The sequence below is a fragment of the Nesoenas mayeri genome, assembly GCF_963082525.1.
Source record: "Nesoenas mayeri genome assembly, chromosome: 1".
NCBI classification, from domain to species: domain Eukaryota; kingdom Metazoa; phylum Chordata; class Aves; order Columbiformes; family Columbidae; genus Nesoenas; species Nesoenas mayeri.
The window spans coordinates 43088041-43107697 of record NC_137541.1 but is presented as its reverse complement, the minus strand read 5'-3'; the positions used below and the strand labels follow the sequence as shown (position 1 = coordinate 43107697).

At 37.8% G+C, this 19657-nt stretch overlaps 1 protein-coding gene across 1 annotated transcript in view; it reads left to right on the top strand.

The window, feature by feature from the left end:
- The window catches only part of ANO4 (anoctamin 4), a gene marked incomplete at both ends in the record, with an annotated part of 120691 nt that overhangs the window by 18406 nt on the left and 82628 nt on the right, over positions 1–19657 (top strand). The window contains 2 exons of the mRNA XM_080363691.1: positions 6271–6407; positions 12692–12850. Coding sequence (XP_080219817.1) covers positions 6271–6407; positions 12692–12850 — 296 coding nt within the window. The remainder of the gene's footprint in view (positions 1–6270; positions 6408–12691; positions 12851–19657) is intronic.

The following is a 19657-nucleotide window of genomic DNA, read 5'->3' as shown; positions in this document are numbered from 1 at the left end:
TATTGGAAAAGACTTGAGTTATTTCTACGGCATCAGAGCTAAATTCTGCATTGAAGTAAAATTATTCCATTGTAGAGTCTTAAACACATTTTTCTAAAGATTTGTGCTAACTCTTTTATAAACCAGTTTCTTCTTGACCACAGGATATTTAGAAATTATCTATAGCCTATCAGAGACAGTCCAGAAACAATAATGGCTAATCTGAAAATGACTATAGACACACGCTGTAAACAAGGGATTGCAAGACAGGCTGGGGGACACTGGGACAGCCCCAGGTGGGCTAGAGGCAGTTGGGGCTGGAGGTGCCCTCGGGTCCATGACAAAAGCTATCAAAGTTTTCATGGCTGTTTCCTAGTTATTGCACTAAGATGGACTTCTTGTGGAAAAGCAGTATATAGCTTCATTAAAAAAATAAATTAAAAAAAAAAGGTCAGATTTTAAAACATTTTTCATTCCTTCAATTTACTTCAGTGTATGATGCTTATTTTTCTTGCCATTACAGTAAAGTCAAAATTCTAACAAAGCGCTGACTTTTTAGAATATTTTTCAACATCCTGTTTGCATTTACTGTCACTAAATTTAATAAAAAAGTAATTTGATTCTCTTGCTTTAATTTTCATAATCTGGAACCCAGAAATCAGTGCGTTACCTGAGACAGGGTCGCTGATGTACTGTAGCGTTACTGAGTTTAACATTTAATGTGATAAAAAATTCTGAGCTGCATAGTCTCTGGAGGATGGCCCACTTGAAGAAAAGATTTGTAAATTGTATCCACCAGCCTTACTAAGTGCAGAAAAACGTTTCTTTCCAAAAATCAAAAATGCTGTAAAAACACAACATGCAGTACAACAAGATGCAGAAATGCTCATAGCTTTTAATACTTTAAGTTTTCTGCTTTGCAAATCTCTGCAAAACAGGTGGTTTTTACTCAGGATTTTTATTAAAGGATAGTCTCCAATATTGGTGGTTTTAAATGCAGTCATTTTTTCTACCACCATTAACATGTGGAAATGCTCTATACTTATTGTAAACATTGAAGAGTGCATTTTCATGAACATTTTTAATGGCAATGTTACAGGTAGGCCTGAAACCTTCCAAAGAGCAGTTTCTGGAATATTGATCTGCATATTGCATTAGTCAAAGCCAGACTATACTCAGTGGTATGGTGTGGTGATTGATAATAAAAGGACTGTTAATTAATGGAAACATGATCTCTGAACATGCTTCCATTTTGCCACACTAAAACAGTCAGATCCCACCTATGAATGAAAATTATTATTTTTAGGTGCCTCAGTTTTTGAGTGTCCATCTTCTGAAGGTTAAAGGACTTATCATACCTTATCTTTGAGCCCTACCTAAAACAGCCTCTTGGTCCAAAGTGGCTTATGAACCCATTGAGATTCTGCATGGACTCTCACTCAATTTCCCAGCATTCAGTTTTCAGAATATGTGGTTCTGCTATGTTTGGGATAAAAATAATATATATATACAAATTTTTCAACTCCTCGAGGGATTTTGAATTATAAAGTAATTTTCTTTTTTTTTTTTTCTCTGCAAAATGGAACATGAGGAGGAAAAAAGATCTTGCATATTTAAGTTGATCTAAAACCTGAGGGGGAATTCTTAATATTTCCTGTAGCAAAGTACATGCTGTTCTGTATTGCTGTTAAATTTCACTGCTTAAAAAGACTTGACTATACACGAGCACTAATCTGTCTCCCAAAAGCATATAAACAGTAAAATTATTATATATTATCCTGTTAGGGTCATTTGCAGATATGTGCATGTCATGGTCTGAAGGGGACAGAAAAGATGGGGCCCTGATTATGCCTTTAGAAACATTTGGCAGCATAAGTGTTCATGTCCATTGTAAAGGAGTGACTGAACTAGCTACAGGCAGCAGGACATTTGGCTTGAAAGTACCTTCACCGTTATTAAATCAAACAGGATTTGCTTGTTAATTATTTATTTTGTTTTGTGGAAGAGTATTTGATGGTGTTTTGGGGTTGTTTATTTTTTAAGTATCCAATGAGACTTGGGGTAGGAAAATGTTCTCAGCAAATGTTAAGGCCCCATGTTTAGTGTCAGTATCTGAAATACCAAGAAATAAAAGGCTACTGCAATGTAAAGATCTCCACTTTCTCACCAGCAGCACACCTTTACTGCAACTAGAAGAAGGTCACAGACAACTTTAGCACTGACAAGGTAGTTCAGCACATCTTCACTGCTTACCCTTTTTGCTGAAGCTACCAATCGGCATGCCAGTTATCTGTGTACTTCTGATTTAAGCAATTTTCTACTACAGGCAATCTGGACAGACCTTTGTAGCTTATTTCACTAACCACCTGAGATTCACTGCTTCCACAACTTCTAGTCACTGATGAGATGGGCTGGATTTTAAAGTGACCTCGAAATAAGATTTTTTGTTCCTCACAAGTCCTCTGAATAATCCAGTAATTCTTTGCTTGAAAGGCCCAAACAGATTCACTCTCTTACACAACAAGTTGTTCATCTCTAAACACCCACTTAAAAACCATCTATTTTGCAACCCAAACCATTACTGGCAGTTTAGGAAGCAGCAATTCTAGTATCTCAAAAGCCTCATTTCTTATACCAATGGAGTCTTAATGGCAGGAAAAAGCCAGTTCAAATTCCCTTGGGCATGGCATACAGGCAAAACTTTCATTTTTACATCTTTCATTGCCTCTGTCTGCAACAGATATACATCTTGCATAATTTTCAGAAAGTTTCATTATTTAATTATTTTTGTATTTTCCACAGTTGCTTTCAGACTATATTGAGGTGTTGATCATATCCAGGTTCATGTGTTGCTCTCATGGGGGCACTCTGCTGCGTTCCACTTCAGTGAAGTTTCAAGACATTAAGAATGTTTTCTGTTTCAGTAGTCCTTTCTGTTGAGTATTCAGGTGAATTCTTCTCATATGAACATGTGTGCCAAAGCTGATCATGATCTACATCCAGGTTATTATCTGACGGGGTGGAATGTTTCCAGCCTTGCTCTTTGAAATAGTAAGAACAGTGAAGGACAGCTGGTTAGACTGTACTGTCTTGCAGCAGTTCCCCTGTTTTTTATAGGCATTTCTACTGTGATTTCTGTGTGTTGAAATGGATCAAGGTAGCAAACAATTCCTTAGCATTGCTGCTGTATGAAATACAAATTGGAGTCTAGTTTTTGCCTTCTAAGTCTCCTACAAGCTCTGTAGTTTGTCCTAGGACAAGTTAGATGCAGACTCAGTGACACTGAAGATCTGTAGGTTCTCCCCCTCACATACACCAAAATAACCGGTTGGTCTTCTCTACTCCTGCCAGTAACTCACCCATGACTGGGAACAGGGTGATATGAAGCCAAGGCCAGCTTTAAAGTAGAAATCTCAGTCCGGGATATTTGTCTCTAATGATATCCTGGCACTTCTCGTAAAAGAAGGATAAGTAAAATAAATGGTCTGATAGTAAAAACAGCCTTAAAATGGCAAGGGAAACTTAGTATCTGCAAAAAGAGGTTTTGTATTTTTGATGCGTTAACGGACTATGATATGCACGTTATAAAAGAGAATTAAGTAGGTGAAGCTATTACTTACAGTATCTCTGTGAAAGCTGATTGAGGTCCTGCAGAACAGAGGATGCTATTTAAAACAGAGAGATTATGATACAAATTGTTAAGAAAGGATAAAATATTGTGAGATACTAATATTGGGTTATAAAGAAAGATAGATTAGTCAGTATGCAAACCCAAAATTGCTAAATTCGAGGAGTAGTATATTATCCTATAAACTGTAAATCTGGCACAGAATTTTTTATCATTATGCTGTCTAGATAGAAAAAAAAATGTTTAAAGTATTAAAAACTCTGAATTTGTATAAAAATTTTGGCTGCTTAGGTTAGTTCATTAGTTTAGTGTCTTAAGTGGATTCATTTGGATGTGAAGACTTTTCTATTGCTTCTGAAATTTTTAATGACTTTGTAAGCAAAAGTATTGCAATTGAAAATTCAGTGTATTTCACTAACCCTGTCCTTATTTTATGCATGGGAATCAAGAAGAAGAGATACTGAATATTTTGATAGGATTTTTGCCTACGTACAGCTGTAATAACAGACTTTAGATACTGTAAAAGGCATGTACAAAAAGGGAGTAATCTCTTCCCCATGTTCATGATTGATTGATTTAAAAAGAATAATATATTTAAGTTGGAACATAGATGCATATTCAGGATGAATATTATGAAAAATTTCTCCTGCTTGTGATAGTGAAAAATAGGCCACCTGCAGAGACTGTGGACTCAGTAACATTGGAGGATTTTTTTAAAAAGATTTAAGGTTTCTTAACTGGGCTATAGCCCCCGAAGAAGGAAAAGGTGAAGAGGAGTTCACAAAATGTTCATGATGGCTAGGAATAGTTAATTTCTGGCAGCTTTTCAGTCTCTCCACAGTGAGGGAATGGATTTTTACACCTGCAGCCAGGAGTTAGAAATGAAACTCAGTTGTCTCCAGCAATTAGAGATTTTTGGTGGTTCCCTGTTAATATAAATCCTTGGCAACAGGAGCTACAACTGCCTGTCAGTAAGTTAGGGGAGTCGCAGAGAAGCAAAAAGATCAGGAGGTTATTGCACAAGAGAAAAATTATTCCAAAAGTCAGTCAAGTTCAAAAAGAAAAAGTGAAAAATAGTGAGTTAGACAAATCTCTATCAAGAGTAATAGTTGTTTGATCCCGCTATAGTCAGGGGAAGAGGCTCCGTAGCTGACCTTTGAGGGTCTCTTCCAACAGTTTTGACTCTACTATTGTAATTTTGGATTTTACCTATGAAATATGAGGTTGGAGAGATGAAGTCTATCCACAGTTGAAGCCTGAGGCTCGGAAAAGGCATTTTTCTTCCCCCCACCACACATCTCTTCATCACCCTTCCATACCAGATCTGCAGCATAGGGGGTACAAATGTGGACCTCACTGGTCACAACCTTTCCGCCCTGCGTGTCCCATCCAACAGCCACCCAATCAGCAGATCAGTGGCCCTTAGGAGGGACCATAGACATGCACAACTGCTCTTCTCACACCCTCATCACCTTCTTGCTCAGCAGAACAGGGAATGTCACTCTAAGGCTAACGCTGCTCTAATCATGACTACAGTGCCAACCTTTGATTCATTCCTTCTAGTGTGTTTAGTGGTTTTTTTGTTTGTATTTGTTTTGTTGGAGTTTTTGTTTTGTTGAGGTTTTTGTTTTGTTTTGGTTTGTTTGTTTGTTTGTTTTCTTAATTAGAGTAAAAATATCACATGGCATAGCATTGCATGAAAGGTGAAAGAAATTCAACCCATTTACTCAAGCAGATAGCTCCTGTCAGGGCACCACTGGGGCTGGGGGCTCCCCACGGCAGGTGGCAGGGCAGGGCTTGGCAGCCTCAGCCTGTCCCACCACCCCAGACAGGGAGAAGGGTGGGGGAACAGGCCAAGCCAAGATGCCAGCCCATGGGTCAGACACAACCCCAGGTTGGTCAGGCAAGGCATCCTCATGGTGCTGTCTTGGGGGGCCTCTCCCCATAGACATCAGAAGGAAGGGGCTACCCTTGGCTGCACTGTCTCTGCCTTGGCCCCGAGCCCCACTGCTAATCCCCAGGACAGGGGGATGTCCTCCAGGCCTGTACATCTCTTCACTTTTTATCAAGGTTGGGTTTACCACAGCATCCTGTCAATTTAAGCTATTGCTTCATGCACAACTAAGGGCTGTGCAGTAGGTAGATTTGGACATGCCAGCTTTACATGCATTACCACATGTCAGATTGTGCAAAGACAAACTTCTGCTCAAGCTCCTTTATTTGGTACCTTTCAAATAACAGTATTTATTTGAGGTCTTCTGCCTCTGGCTGCCTCACAGATTTATACAACTTCTAACTCGATACCTTATGCAGTAGGTTGAAAATCTGCTTCTTTACAATAATAAATTTTCTGAGACTGTAATGATCCAGAAGGCAATTGTTTAATCCTCTTACCCAAGAGAAGCTGAGGAGATAGCTAATGTATGTTTTATTGTGACAGCAGATTTCTTATTTGTCATCAGAGAGGTATTGTGGTATCCTAAATCTTTATCTGCTTCACAGGTGAAGAAAGCACTCCACCAATGCACATGAGATTTTAAACTTAACATAGTAGATAGTTAAACCAAAACTAAAAAGTGATATTGTTTAAAATGTGTTACACTCGGTGTCTTCATTTGACTCAATGGTGATTTGAATGTATATTTTTGTTTGTTTGTTTTTAGTAGCTAAGGATGTCAATGTTTTTTTTGATGAGTTAGAAGGCGTGAACAGCCCTTCCAAAGATGATGACTCCCTGCTTCACCATGGTAATTTGACCAGTACTTCTGATGATGCCAGCAGGTTGGAAGTTGTGGGAGAGGTAAGAATACACATAATTATTACTATAATAATTATTAATGCCCATTATAAAGAGGGAATAAATGTAATTTGATTTATATCTGACCTTTGTTATGAGGACAGTTTTCCCATTGTAAGTTTATAATGCTGAAATATAAAATATCTCAAGTTAAAGGGAAGTGTTGTTGATTTCATGAACCCTTATTGAAAAGCCTTTTGTTGTCTGTTTGTTTTCTGGACCAGTCAAGTTCAATGTTTTCCCTGTATTAATCCTTTGTGGGGAAGGAGGGAGGAGCAGAATTTATGATAAACCTCTCACGAGAATCATCGTGTCTCCTTTCTCCCACCTCAGAAGTGCAGCTGCTTCCACGCTACTTACTGGAGTGGTCTGATGTTACCTGCAAGCTGTGCTTGATGATTTTTTGGCAGAGGGATGACTGGCACAGTTCAGATCTGGCAGGGACCATACTAGCAATTAAAAACCATGGAAAACCATAGGTTGTTGCTGAAGCCCTTGCCCTGACCCTGTTTTGTTTACTAGTTTAGATAAAGATCAGAAAATATAATTGCAGATTATGTCTTTTTCAGGAACTAGAGGGTTTTGTGGTGCAGGTTCTTTTGTGAAGCACTGCTGAGGAGAGAGTCAGAGATTTTCCTTGTGCTAGAAATTCAGCCCATAGAGAGCTGCACTCCCAGAATGTTTAGATAGATAATTAAAGCAACAAAATTCAGGGCACCCAGAGATATGTTTGACCTCGCTCACAATTTCGTCTTCTCTTTATTCATTGCTCTTCCCCAGCTTCCCATGCAACTTACAAAGGGCCCTCTTTACCTGCTTATAATATTACAATTATTATATTATTACACTAGTATGCTAACATATCGTTATTCTATTCTATTCTATTCTATTCTATTCTATTCTATTCTATTCTATTCTATTCTATTCTATTCTATTCTATTCTATTCACCTCACATGATATTCCTGTGTGACATTTTGGGATCATGTGCTATATGGTTTTTAACAAAAGTGCATGGGTGAAAGACACATGATCTTTGCAAGTTAGAGAAAAAATGAAAATGATCAGAAAATAGTCAGAAGGACAAAGGGTGATATAAAGCAAAATATGGTGCTGTTAATTTAACAATACTGAAAAAACAATACTCCAAAACCTTTTTTTTTTTCCCTCTTTCATGCATCTTTGTTGTTTCTTAAAGGGAAGGGGAAAATGTCTAAGGAATAGTTTCCTAGTCAAACAGATTAACTTTTTTTTTTTTTTTTGCATAACCATAACTGAGGAAAATAGCAATGTAGGTCATACACGTTTATAAGAGGAAAAATGAACAAAAAAACCAAACCCAAACAAACAAAACAAAATTAAACCCAACTAACCAAAGAAAATCAGAAGTCTTAATAGGAGCTGAGGGATGCTGTAGCCTACAAAAAAAAGTTTCAAAATACTTGGCCCCTGCTTAATTCTGTAAGGAAAACATACACAGTTTGTAGGGGTAAATGTGAGAGCACAACTACACAGTGGTGGGGTGAATTCTGAAGCTTCAAGCTTCTTTTCAATCTTTCAGTTTAGCTTAGTAGCTAAGAGAACCTGTAAATCCCCCTAAAGTCATCAGGACAGGTGATCTGGCACCAGTCAAAGTCTTTCTGAATGTGTTGATGTTTGTTTGGTTTAGTTTTGTAGGTAATATTGCAGACAAATAGTTTGATTTCTGGCTGAGATTGTTAATATGAATTTGTAATCAAAAAATTTACAAGGACATACCAAAGGTTTCTCATCACTTTTGTTTAGCTGTCAAGTTGAAATATTATTTGCTTCAAGTGCTAGTTGTTCATGCTCAACCAGAAGATCCAGTGAAGATTCTATGGATGGAGCTTTATGAACAGTTCCTTAACAGATGCAGAGCCAAATTGGAATTCAGCTTGTCCTTTGGCTAAAGACATTTTTTTCCCCCTTTGTTTTATATTTCATTCAAACATGGCTACAATCTGAGAAAATTAAAAATTACTTTTCCCTTTGTGTGCATTGATCAAAATACTTTTAACATATGTCAATATAACAGGTGTACGGTTTACAGTTTAAATCCAGGGACATGTTGTCACTAAAATATTGTATTCCTTCCACTGAAGTATCATTTTCTGAGGACTGGAGTAGCAGCAGAAACAAGGTAAAAATTGAAGGAAAAATGGTTTAGTACCTGTAGTCTAGGTGTGCATCCATTCTACCTTTCTTTCTATGGAGTACTAAATTAGTCTTCTTTACCCAAACAAGGGAGTTGGAACATTTGTCTCAATGGAGTTGGGACAAAATTTGACATTCCAGCTTGGCATTCCAGCTAAAGTAGGAAGTTTTGAAATAAAAATTGTAAGAGTCATTCCTACATTCTTCAATTTAAGCATCAAACTCTGTTGGTATTTGGGGGCAGTGCTATTAACGCTGTCCAGAAAAGAGTTTGTTTGAACAATCTCTTTTATAAATTGAAGCTTGCACTGAAGATTATGGCAGAAAAAAAGTATTTATGTTGCAAAATAAGGATTCTGATGTTTCTTATGGCACTTATGACAGCTTGTGCAATTTAAGCTCAGTTTTCTTGTATACATTTAGCAGAATATGAGCTATCTACACATTTTCTTTCCACCAAATCCCTGTCTTCTTCAGTGATCCAGATGGATATGGAAAGACATTATCTTAGCCTTCAGAGAAAACTAAAAATCTGTTGTTTCCTAACTTTTGAGCACTTGGATTTGCAGTGTAGGTAGTTTCATTTTTAGAAAAGCTGCATGTAATTAAATATACTATGCGTGTAAATAAATATACTATGTCAATAAAATATACCAACCAGTGAAAATACATGAAAAACTGAAGTTGCAGCTTCCAAAAACTTATGATCTAAATGAGCAATAGGATTTTGAGAAAAAAAAGAACACAGAGAGAAAATATACTTGTTCTTTGATTAGAACTATGCCTTAAGAACTGGATGGTTCTGGATTCCTCTTTTTCTGCATAAGTTATCACTGGTGCACGTATTAACCCCCTCCACCAGCTGTGAAGTCACATACAGAGGACTCTCTTTTCAAGTAGCCACAAACGACAGGAAAAAACAATCTATTTGGAAATTCAAAGATCCTGTCTTCATTGAACCAACCATATTGATAATAACCACGTACCAAAATAACTAGGAATGAAGAAAGAATCTAATCAGTGAACACAGGAGTCCCTTCTGATTTATTTTTTTAAAGACCTGCAGGTAAAGTTTCAAATTTCCTTCATTTCCCTAACTGCATTTTTGTTTACAAGTTGCATTTAAAGTCTCTATAGCTGTTAGGGTTACAAATCCTCTAATTTTAGATAGTGAAACATCTGAGCAAGCCCTTCAGTCTAAAGCTCTCCTAGCACATACCTGTGCATGAGTCATGTCTATGAATGTTGATGGCTTCCAGTGTGGATCTGAGGATATGAAAACTAGTGCATTCCTTGCAAAAGTATTCTTGATTGTACAACTTTAGATATGCATATTACCAATAAAGCTGCAAAGATAGCCAGAAATGCTAAACTTCCTGCTAGAGTGAAGTCTTTCAGCATACTTCTTCAAATGAAGGAATGGAGATTTGACATACATGACTATACCACTTCCCCATCAAAAACTGCAGTCAGACTTGGTTCTAGACATTTTGTTTAATCAGTTTAGGAAAACAGAATTTTGAAGTCACAGCACAGGGGAAGGAGATGCAATGTCTGGAAAAGGGTCACTGAAGCTCAAGGTAGGAGAAGCGTCTTTTCTAGAGTAGTGTAAGCCTGGAACACTGTGGGCAATGTAAAAGCCCTGCAGCTACTATTTCCTGATATTGCTCAGCCAGCCTGACTTTCTCCATATCGTGTTAGATCCTCAGAGTTCTCCCAAGTTCAGGATCAGTCTATAAAGCTGCCTTCCAGGCTATAACAGAGGGCAGCAGAAAAGGGTTCCTTCTCAGAGACCATACCAGTCTAGTAGGGTTTTATCAGTCTGGATTTGACATACTGTGTTCCTAAAATGAAAAGGACCTCCAAGTACAGGTAAGGAAGTCCAAGCTGCCTTCCTGAGTAAAAATGACAATACTATACCTGAGAGTGTTTCACAAGTCCAAGAGAAAGTTGTTGTCTCAGGAAGCTGTATTTATAGAAGAAATCCTGCAAGTCAAATAACTTGGGTAAATCTCACAGACCCTCTGTAATATAAGTTTCTACATACAATGATGAGTCAGTGTAGGGCAAATCAATTTTCTTCAGAGAAAGATAAAACATAGGATGCATAAAGAGCAAACCTATTTTTCCAGTGGAGTAACTGCTGCACACAAAGAAAGACCCTTTCCTTGTGGTACACTCTGGATATGTCTGTACTAAGATTTTAGTCCAGATCAGGAGTGTACATTTGAAGTGAATCTCCTGATTGCCCCTACCAATCATCTGTTTGCATTCCAGAGAAGTGTTGAATTTTAAACCTGGATTCCTTCTAGACCACCACGCTGGACCCACTGCCTCTAAATCTCCTGCTGCACCCTTCCTTTATTTAAATAACCCTAAATACCCTCTTGGGTCTTTTATGTCTTCTCAATACAGAGATTTTCTGGAAAAAAAATAAACTGTGCTTTGTGAGCTGTTCTCATATTTAATGCTCTGTAAAAAATACTTCTGATATGCTGATAATATTATTTGTCAGCAGGATATGCAGTATAGATATAAATGGTTTCTTACTGTTATTTCCTTAAGGCTTAAATCTTTTTTCTTGCCTTCTTTTTCAGCTCAAATAACTGTTCCACTATATCAAGTCTGCATTAAGTTATATCAGGAGTTAGGCACTGTAATAAAAGAATCTTAGAAAAATCCCCTTTTTTACCTTCAGTAAACTGTATGTACTAAGGGGATGAAACATTTGGGATGCTTTCATTGTTTATTTTCATTTAATTAAAATGCCTGCTGAGAATCAGGAAGATAACTGTCGCTAAACTGTTTGAATGTGAATATTATGGCTTTTTTTTCTGTAAGAATCGTTTGTCCTATTATTATGCTCACTTTTTGCCATTTAAATTCAGAAACAGTTCTCCTATGGAGAAAGTATTTTGAAAATTCTCCACTTTTCCTAGATGTGAAAGGCAAAATCTTCCTTTTTTTTTCAGAGATTCAATCATGTATTATAGGCCATAGCTATTTCTGGCAGGAATGGTTGAGCAGAATCTGGAAAACAGAGAGGAATTAGTCTAGCCCTCCTTTCAGCTTGAAGCTGGACTGATCTTGATGTCCCTGAAGGTCCCTGCCCATACTGTTACTCTGAGGTAGGGCTGTCTGTTCCCATCTGTCATTCACAGTGTGCACTTCTTTTACCAAACACTCCAACCCACAAACTGACACACAATTTCAACTTGTCTCAGAGTGAAAGCTTAACCCCTGGACAGGACTCGTATTATGTGAAAGTAGTGTTAAATTGTGAGGAGGGTCTGTAGAGAGTTTCATCTCATGAATTTCTGGCAAAAGACCAGCAGTTTGGTCTTCTCTCTCCTCAGGATTGGGACCTGCTTGACCTCTTATTAGCAGTGAAATCAAGTTGGTTATTTCTGTCAGAGGAAAGATTTGAGCAGGCACGTTCTTTGCAGAAAACATCCAAGAAACAGTATTTCTTGTGTTTACATACTGCTATACTGACCACTAGAAATTATTTTCTATTAAATCCAGTAGTTTTTCTCAGGTGTTCCTTAAGCCAAGAATATTCTGTATTTAGTCTGATGAGGTATGGTGAGATAAGTACAGGACCTTCATACCATTTTCTGTGTCCTGTGAGGCAGAGGTACTAGAGTAAAGCAATGAGAATCTCTGTACCAGGTCTTAATGTTTCTCACCACAGTAGATGTTCATGCCATTGTTTATTTTTCTCATGAGTACAAAGACATTCTACAATACTAAGTTCCTAATTTTAAATTTACACTTCAGTAACACTATTCTCTGCTTTATTTTATATGTAAGAAGTTATTACTAATTTTACGGAGGATGTGGTGGGAGAGGAATGTTGGCTTGCGTTCTCTATTTAATCCTGCCCCATGCCTTTATGACCAAACATCTGCCTAAGAATACCTCCTGGTTTGGAAATCAGGAAGTCTGTCCTCCTTTCAGGTGACTACATGTAAAGCACATAGAAGCCTGCACAGCTTGTTATGATTCCTTAACTTTCCTGTTGAGTATTACTGAAAACTACTGATGCAAACAGCAATGCAGCAATTATTGAGGCAAATTAACATTACTGAAATGTTTCACTTTCTGTTTACAGGAAGTACCTGATAAGAACAAAGCCAATGGACTATATTTTAGAGATGGGAAATGTCGGATTGACTACATCCTGGTGTATAGAAAATCGAATCCACAGACAGAAAAGAGGGAAGTATTTGAGAGAAATATCAGAGCAGAAGGTCTTCAAATGGAAAAAGAGGTAAGAGAGCTTTCTTGAAAAAAACCTTTCAGCATTTAAAGCCTTGTAGTATCTGAGGGTATAAGTTTTGTTTACTCTGAAACCCCTTTACTCTGTTTTGGCAGTGGAAAAATGCTTTTAAGCATGCCTAAATATAGGCTATTTATTGCCAGAGCAGTGGGAAAGCATAGCCTGAAGGAAAATCAGGCACATGGGTTGAAGACCAAAACAGGCCATTACAGTAATCTTTTTCAATCTTATGCACAAGTAGGCCACAGAATTTCATCCACTGTGGTATGCAAAAAAGAAAATGAGTGCTGTGTTTGGATGGCCTAAATTCTACTGAATGCAATCCACATTTCTGCACCTACATTTTATTTTAGCTACCTGCTTCACTCTTTGCTGTCGCTCTTGGTACTCTTTCCAGAGGCCTAACTAGACCTCTGCCTTCCTTTTCCTGTCAGTCTAGGCACCAAGATTTGGACATTATTTTGATAGTTTGAAAGCAGCCTAACATCTCTCCTTTCTTAATCCTAAACATTTAAATAATTAGATAGTACGTATGAATCGTTTATATCAATGTTATTTCCAACACAATGTCCTAAGCCAGTAAATACTTTCTGGGCAATGTAAAATGTAAAAATGAATGTAAAGTGTCTAAAAATATATTGATAGGTAGCAGGAGCAAGTTTTAAAGACATCATCTCTTTTTTGCCTAGACAGTGTTCTCTCCTGAATTTTCCTAAGAGTGCTTAAGCAGGACTTTAGTCTCACTTCTGTGCGGAATAGATATACTGAATATTTAGCTTTACTTGTGCTTAACTGACTCACACCCATGCTAATATGCATTGTGCTTCTCTCAGTGATGAAAGCAGTAGAGATATTTTCAGGTTACAGGCTTTAGGCTTTTATACAGATGCTGTACATTATCTCCCTTTCTTTCACCAAATTCCTGGTTCATGTGTAAATTTTCTGCCTGTGTACTTGAAAGGCATACTTTCCTGGAGCACACCAGGGAGGAAACAATGAAACCTGTTTCTCTCCAGAATAATTAAATTTTTCCTTTTTAAAAAAGTTTTTAAATGAATGAATGCGGGTCCTAGTCAATACAAGAACATATGACTGGTTACACCAACTGGTTACCATAACCTTTTCCTTCACATAGCCTGGAAGTCAGCGTCTTTAGTGCTGCTGTTGTTGACAAGCGTTTTCAATGGCAGCCATTGTTCACTTATTACATGTCTTCCGTGAACATCCCAATGTCTGTAGCAATTGCAACCCAAAATCCAAGAACACAAGAGTGTTGCCGTGGCTCTTCAGCTTTGCATCTGGAACTCTGCCCTGCTTCCACCAAGAGGGATACTGAAAAAATCTCTGAAATTTGGGCAGTGTAGAAAATGGATGGGGAATGAATCCTCCCTCTTTATACCTCTATCCAATAGTATCAAACCAGTCATTTCCTAGTTTGTGATTTTTTTTCAGATTTATTACTGTACTAAGGTCAGCAGTGAAAGCTATGAAGTCACTTTATATTTTAAGTATTATGAAACTTACTGCAACATTCTGCACAGAAAACTTTTTCAAATTGATGATTTAAGCACTTACTATAGAGTTTTCTTGGGGCTTTCAAGCCCATTTACTTGGACTTTGCTGCCTAGGCTGCATGAATGATCTGCCCATTTGATTATTCATTTCATTTTCTATTATGCTACTGACATGCAGTTTTATTCCTTATTAATCTCATTTGGCCTTGGTGTGACTTCTTGCCAGCATCAGTAATTGTACATTTTCTAAACTCAGAATGAAAAAAATGAGCTTGTATTAGATGATTCAGGCTAATGTGTTTAAAATCTAGGGTAGCAATCTTTTTTAACACGACTCTGACCTAAAATTAAACCCTAACATGTATATTTTATGATCACTTTAGTTTCTAAATTGAATTAGAATCCTGAAGGAAATAACTACATACTTGGTACGCTCCCTCCCCCATGCCACAGAGTAGCAACTGTGCTGCATAACACTTAGGTTTAAAATAATGGTGTAATCAGTTAATGCTTAGTTTATTTCTCATTATTTTTACTTCTCCTTTTGGTAAGACTATGCATCATTCTGAGTTTTAACGCTGGAAGATTCAAACAGCAGGTCTCTTTTCCAATTGTTTGTGTATAATATATTGTTTCCAATGAGAAAAGTTTGCTCCCAGATAAAACAAGAGAATTGCCCGTGGCTTTGGCCACAGAACTTATCCAGAGGCAACAGGCTGCAGCTGCTGGACTGAAAAACAATTTTACCTTTCGTGAATTTCACGTGGTTATTGGTTCATTCTCCTTTGACTACTGTCTGTTCATATGTTGACATATGACCATGGTAGTCCTGTTTTTTACTATGAAATCAGTGGCAGAGAGCAAAACTTAGAGCTGTTCACACTGCAGTTTCAAACCATATTCCTCAGTAATACTGCAGTGAGAGAATAACGCACTGCAGTGACTGGCTGACACATGTAGCACAGCAAAATACTCAAGAAGTGGTGGGTGCAGGGAGGAAAATGCTTACTTAACAGCATGAAATGAGAAACTGAATCTGAAATGAATTCAGAAATGTTGAGATAACTTCAGGCACAATGTCAAGATCATGTAGCTGAGAAAGTTACAAACAGGTATATGTTTCTAACACTAGAAAAAGGTGACAGTGTTCTGCAGATAGTTTTAAAAGAATTCACACTCTCTTCAGCTATGCCACACCACTCTCCTGTGGCAGTTCTGGCAGTTTTTGTGCTCTATATGTCTAGTAATAAACAATGAGAGGTTCAGCACAGGATTCTCCACAGGCTGCAGATGGATCTCTACTCCAGCATGGACAACCGTGGGCTGTGGGGGGACAGCTGGCCTCACCATGGCCATCCCCACAGGCTGCAGGGGAATCTCTGCTCTGATACCTGGAGCACCTTCTGCACTGACGTTGGCATCTGCAGGGCTGTTTCTCTCACATATTCTCACTTCTTTCTGCTGGCTGCCATTGGTTGCTCTTGCACAGCAACTTTTCCCCCTTCCACCATCACTAATGGGCTCGACTTTGGCAGGTCTGCCTTGGAGCCGGATGGCACTGGCTCTGTTGGACACAGGGAAACCTTCCAGCAGCTTTTGACATAAGTCACTCCCGTAGCATCTCCCACCCGCCCCACCACCTAAACCTTGCCACACAAACCCAATACAAGCTCGGGGGTAGCCAGCATGGAGCAGCTCATGTACATAGCTTGTTCATCTGCAACCTATTTAAGCTGAACTGTAATGCAACACAAACGCAGGATAGAGAGAAGTGACTTCAAAATCTATACTCAGCGAACAAAACCAGACCACCCTTGGATTGTAATTTGTGAAAGAGACGAAGATAAACTTATTTTTAAGTAAATACTGTGTATCCAAAATGAATCTGATATTTTGTAGGATCTGGTCATGTAGCCCTAGGAGTAGACTACATTTAATTTGAACTTGGCATATTTAGGTTTTGGGGATTTTTTTGCTTCTCATGACTACACTAAGCTAATTCATACAGAGAGTTCTACTACTAAGTGTACATCATACAGTTCCCTTAATGATTGTGTCCAAAGTTTTTAATTTATAGTTTGTAAGTTTTTTTGATGCAGTTTATTTGAAAAGACATTTGACATGCCAGTAGAAATTGACAGATAGAAATGTAGTAAAGGGGAACTATTGACATAAGTAGTGAAAGTAGTATACAGGCCATTTATTTTATATATTTTGCATATTTGTGTATACTAATGTGTCAGCATAAAAGCAATTAACTGCTTTAAAGCAACAGCATTCCTTACTGCCTTAAGAAGTGGGTCTCTTCATAGATGCAGAATATGTTCCAGGAACTAGTTTGAGATGGTTTCAAAAAGCAATCAGTTCATTTGGGCTTCTGCCCACACATCAATCTTTGCATCTCCCAAATAAAAAAAAAAAGAATAAAAAAAAAAGAGTAGGTTTGTGTTACATGCCCGCTTAAATATTTACACATTGCCACCATAAGTGTCAAGCTGTCACCAGGGCATCTCTAGTTGCATTCACTCCCTGCCTCAAGCAGCAGCTGACATTTCTGGGGCAACATCTGCCAGCTGATATGCAGCTGGTGTATACAATAGGCAGCAGAAATATACAATAAGTGTTCTCTGGAGAAAAACCCGAAAGGCAGGAAAGAAAAGCAGAGTATGAGCTTCATTTTTGTTGTATGAACAAATGTCTACTGGCAGATATCATCTAGTCTGAAAGTCATGTTAATCTGAGTCTGAAATTTATGTTTAGAGATCTTTGTCAATAATCGCAATATAACTACAGAATACTATTCTTTCATGACTTTTCAACTTTGCAAACAGATGCAGATATGTTTGTGGCAAGGCAGTGGGAGTTGTATGAAGCAGTTTTTCTTAATGTGGCTGTAACTGCGCTAATGGGACAGGACTTTAGAGGCAAGGAACATGTATTCAGTAAGAGACATATTTAGCAGCAACTTGGAACCTGGTTTAAAATGACAAGTGTCGAGAGAAATTACAGATGACAGAAAGAGCACACAATAAAGTATCTCCGTGACTCGGCTCATCCCTGAGTGTAGTATCAAAACAGACTTATGACCATTTCAAAGAGAGGTAGAAGTTAGAAATAAAGAATGAGGATGAAAAAAATAAGAACTTCAAAGACTGAAACTTTAAATATAGTTGTGACCAGAAAAGGATGATATGGAAAAGATGTTATGATCAACAGTTATTGCTGCTAAGCATAGTCAAATGTTATCTTCTTTCTTTCTGGCAAAAATGACATCTACTACTTTTTGTTGTTGTTACTATTGTTAGTACTGCAGAGCCAGAACAGTTACGTGAAGACTCATCTGCTTTTTTCTGTTTTGTGCGTCATTGCTACAATTGTTCATGAGAGTCCTGTTACATAAATGTTATTGCTTATTGTGATTCATGGGCAGAAAAGAATTAAACTGACTTCCAGACCCAAGTGGTGTTCGCAGATCTGAGTGACGAAAGGTGTTTTATAAACTGAGCTTATGTAATTTGGTTCTTTGAAAAGCAGTGCATAACAAAATCTCTGTGCCTTTGGAGCTGATTCTTTAAATTTCTTTTTCAGTTATGACTTCAGTTTATTCAGTTATTGAAGGAATAACTTGTTCGTAATTTATTGTTGCTATTGAGGTTAGTTTAATCAACTAGGCAGATGGTTTATAACAGAATGCTCAGCCTATGGCCCAGTAACTATTTGCAGCTTGCCAGAAGAACTTGTGTGGTGGCCAGGAGCAGGCTGCAGGTCAGCTCTTTTCCTTTGGTGTTCAAATCCCTTCCTTGTCATGTTAAGCTTACTCTGCACATAGCAAAACCCCCCTATCGACTAGAGAAAAGGGTGACTAGGTAAAGCTTCCACCACCAAAATTGTAACTGCAGTCCTCCAAGTTTTTGGGTTTTTTTTTCACACAGAGGAAGATATGTGCGTGTATGCACTGTATGATATACGTGCAGTATATGCCTGGCTGCTAGGACAGCACATATGCACCAGGACAACTGTGCATATGATGATCATCCGTACTGTTCAGGAGTTGTAGGTGAGGCCACATGGAGGATGTCAACTTTGGATAACTGGCTTCCTTTTGAAACAAACTATATAGCTCCCCACCTAGAAAAAACAGGGATTGCTGACCTAATGAGTCTCTTAATTCCAACACAGTTCACATCTTCCTTTTCTGTTCTATAACAATGTGTGACTCCTTTAATTGCAGTGGGGCAGATTGCTGGCTGTCACCTTATCATTTAAGTCAACAGCTCAATGACAGTTTATGCTAGCTGAAGGATCTGTCTTTTACATGTTCATGCATTTTAAATTACATCATTTTGTATTTGTTACAATTTATGCTTCATGTCTTTCCTTGCACATTTAATGTCAAACCATACTCAAGGACATTTTCAAAAATAAATTAAATAAAATTCTTTCCTATTCTTTTTTCTTTTTTAATAGTGATGGAGTACCCTCTAGTTACTGTCAGTACCTTCAATCATCACACACACCCATGGACATGTTTGGACACTTATATAATACACATATGCCCTCATGTATACACATGGTGGAAAAAAGCATAGCTAATATCTATCTCAAGGTAACGAAAAACACTGTGTAGATGTTCCAGTCTCTTTACATAAGACAGAAAACTTTGCTTTCATGCTAGAGCAGCAATAAGTAAAATAGTAAGACATGAGTAACAGTAGCATGCATTTCCCCCTGTTTGACAAACTGGCATTTGGACAAAACTAGGCCTTCTTGGTCTCTGGAGAAGATAATATCATATGTATTTCAGTGTTAGGCTGCTACTGTAGCTAATATCAAGTATTCAGTAGCTCTCATGCACTCTAGTAAGTTGTTTCAGTCTCTCATTTTTCAGATCCTATTATTCAATATGTAAATATCTGAAGCTAATGAACCCACAGTACAAATTATGCTGCCTGCAGGAGCTGTGGTTTCACGAGTAGCATAATATTCCATTATTAGCAGGTGCAGTTTGTTATTTAATGTTTAAGCACTGTGTTTGATTGCATTCACAAATCAGGGATGGAAACATCAAAGTGACAAAAAGGGAACTAGACCGAAATGCAAGCCCACCACATGCTTTATAAGTGAACGTGCTTCCAGCTATTTAATGTAAAACATCGGGCTGTTCATTTCATCCAAATTCAGCCAGAGCAAATTAGAAACAGATCAGTCTTCCAAAGATTTATTGTTAGTTCATTATCTAATGCAAATAGCAAGTGGAGTCTCTTTTCAGCAGTGTTTTACAGAA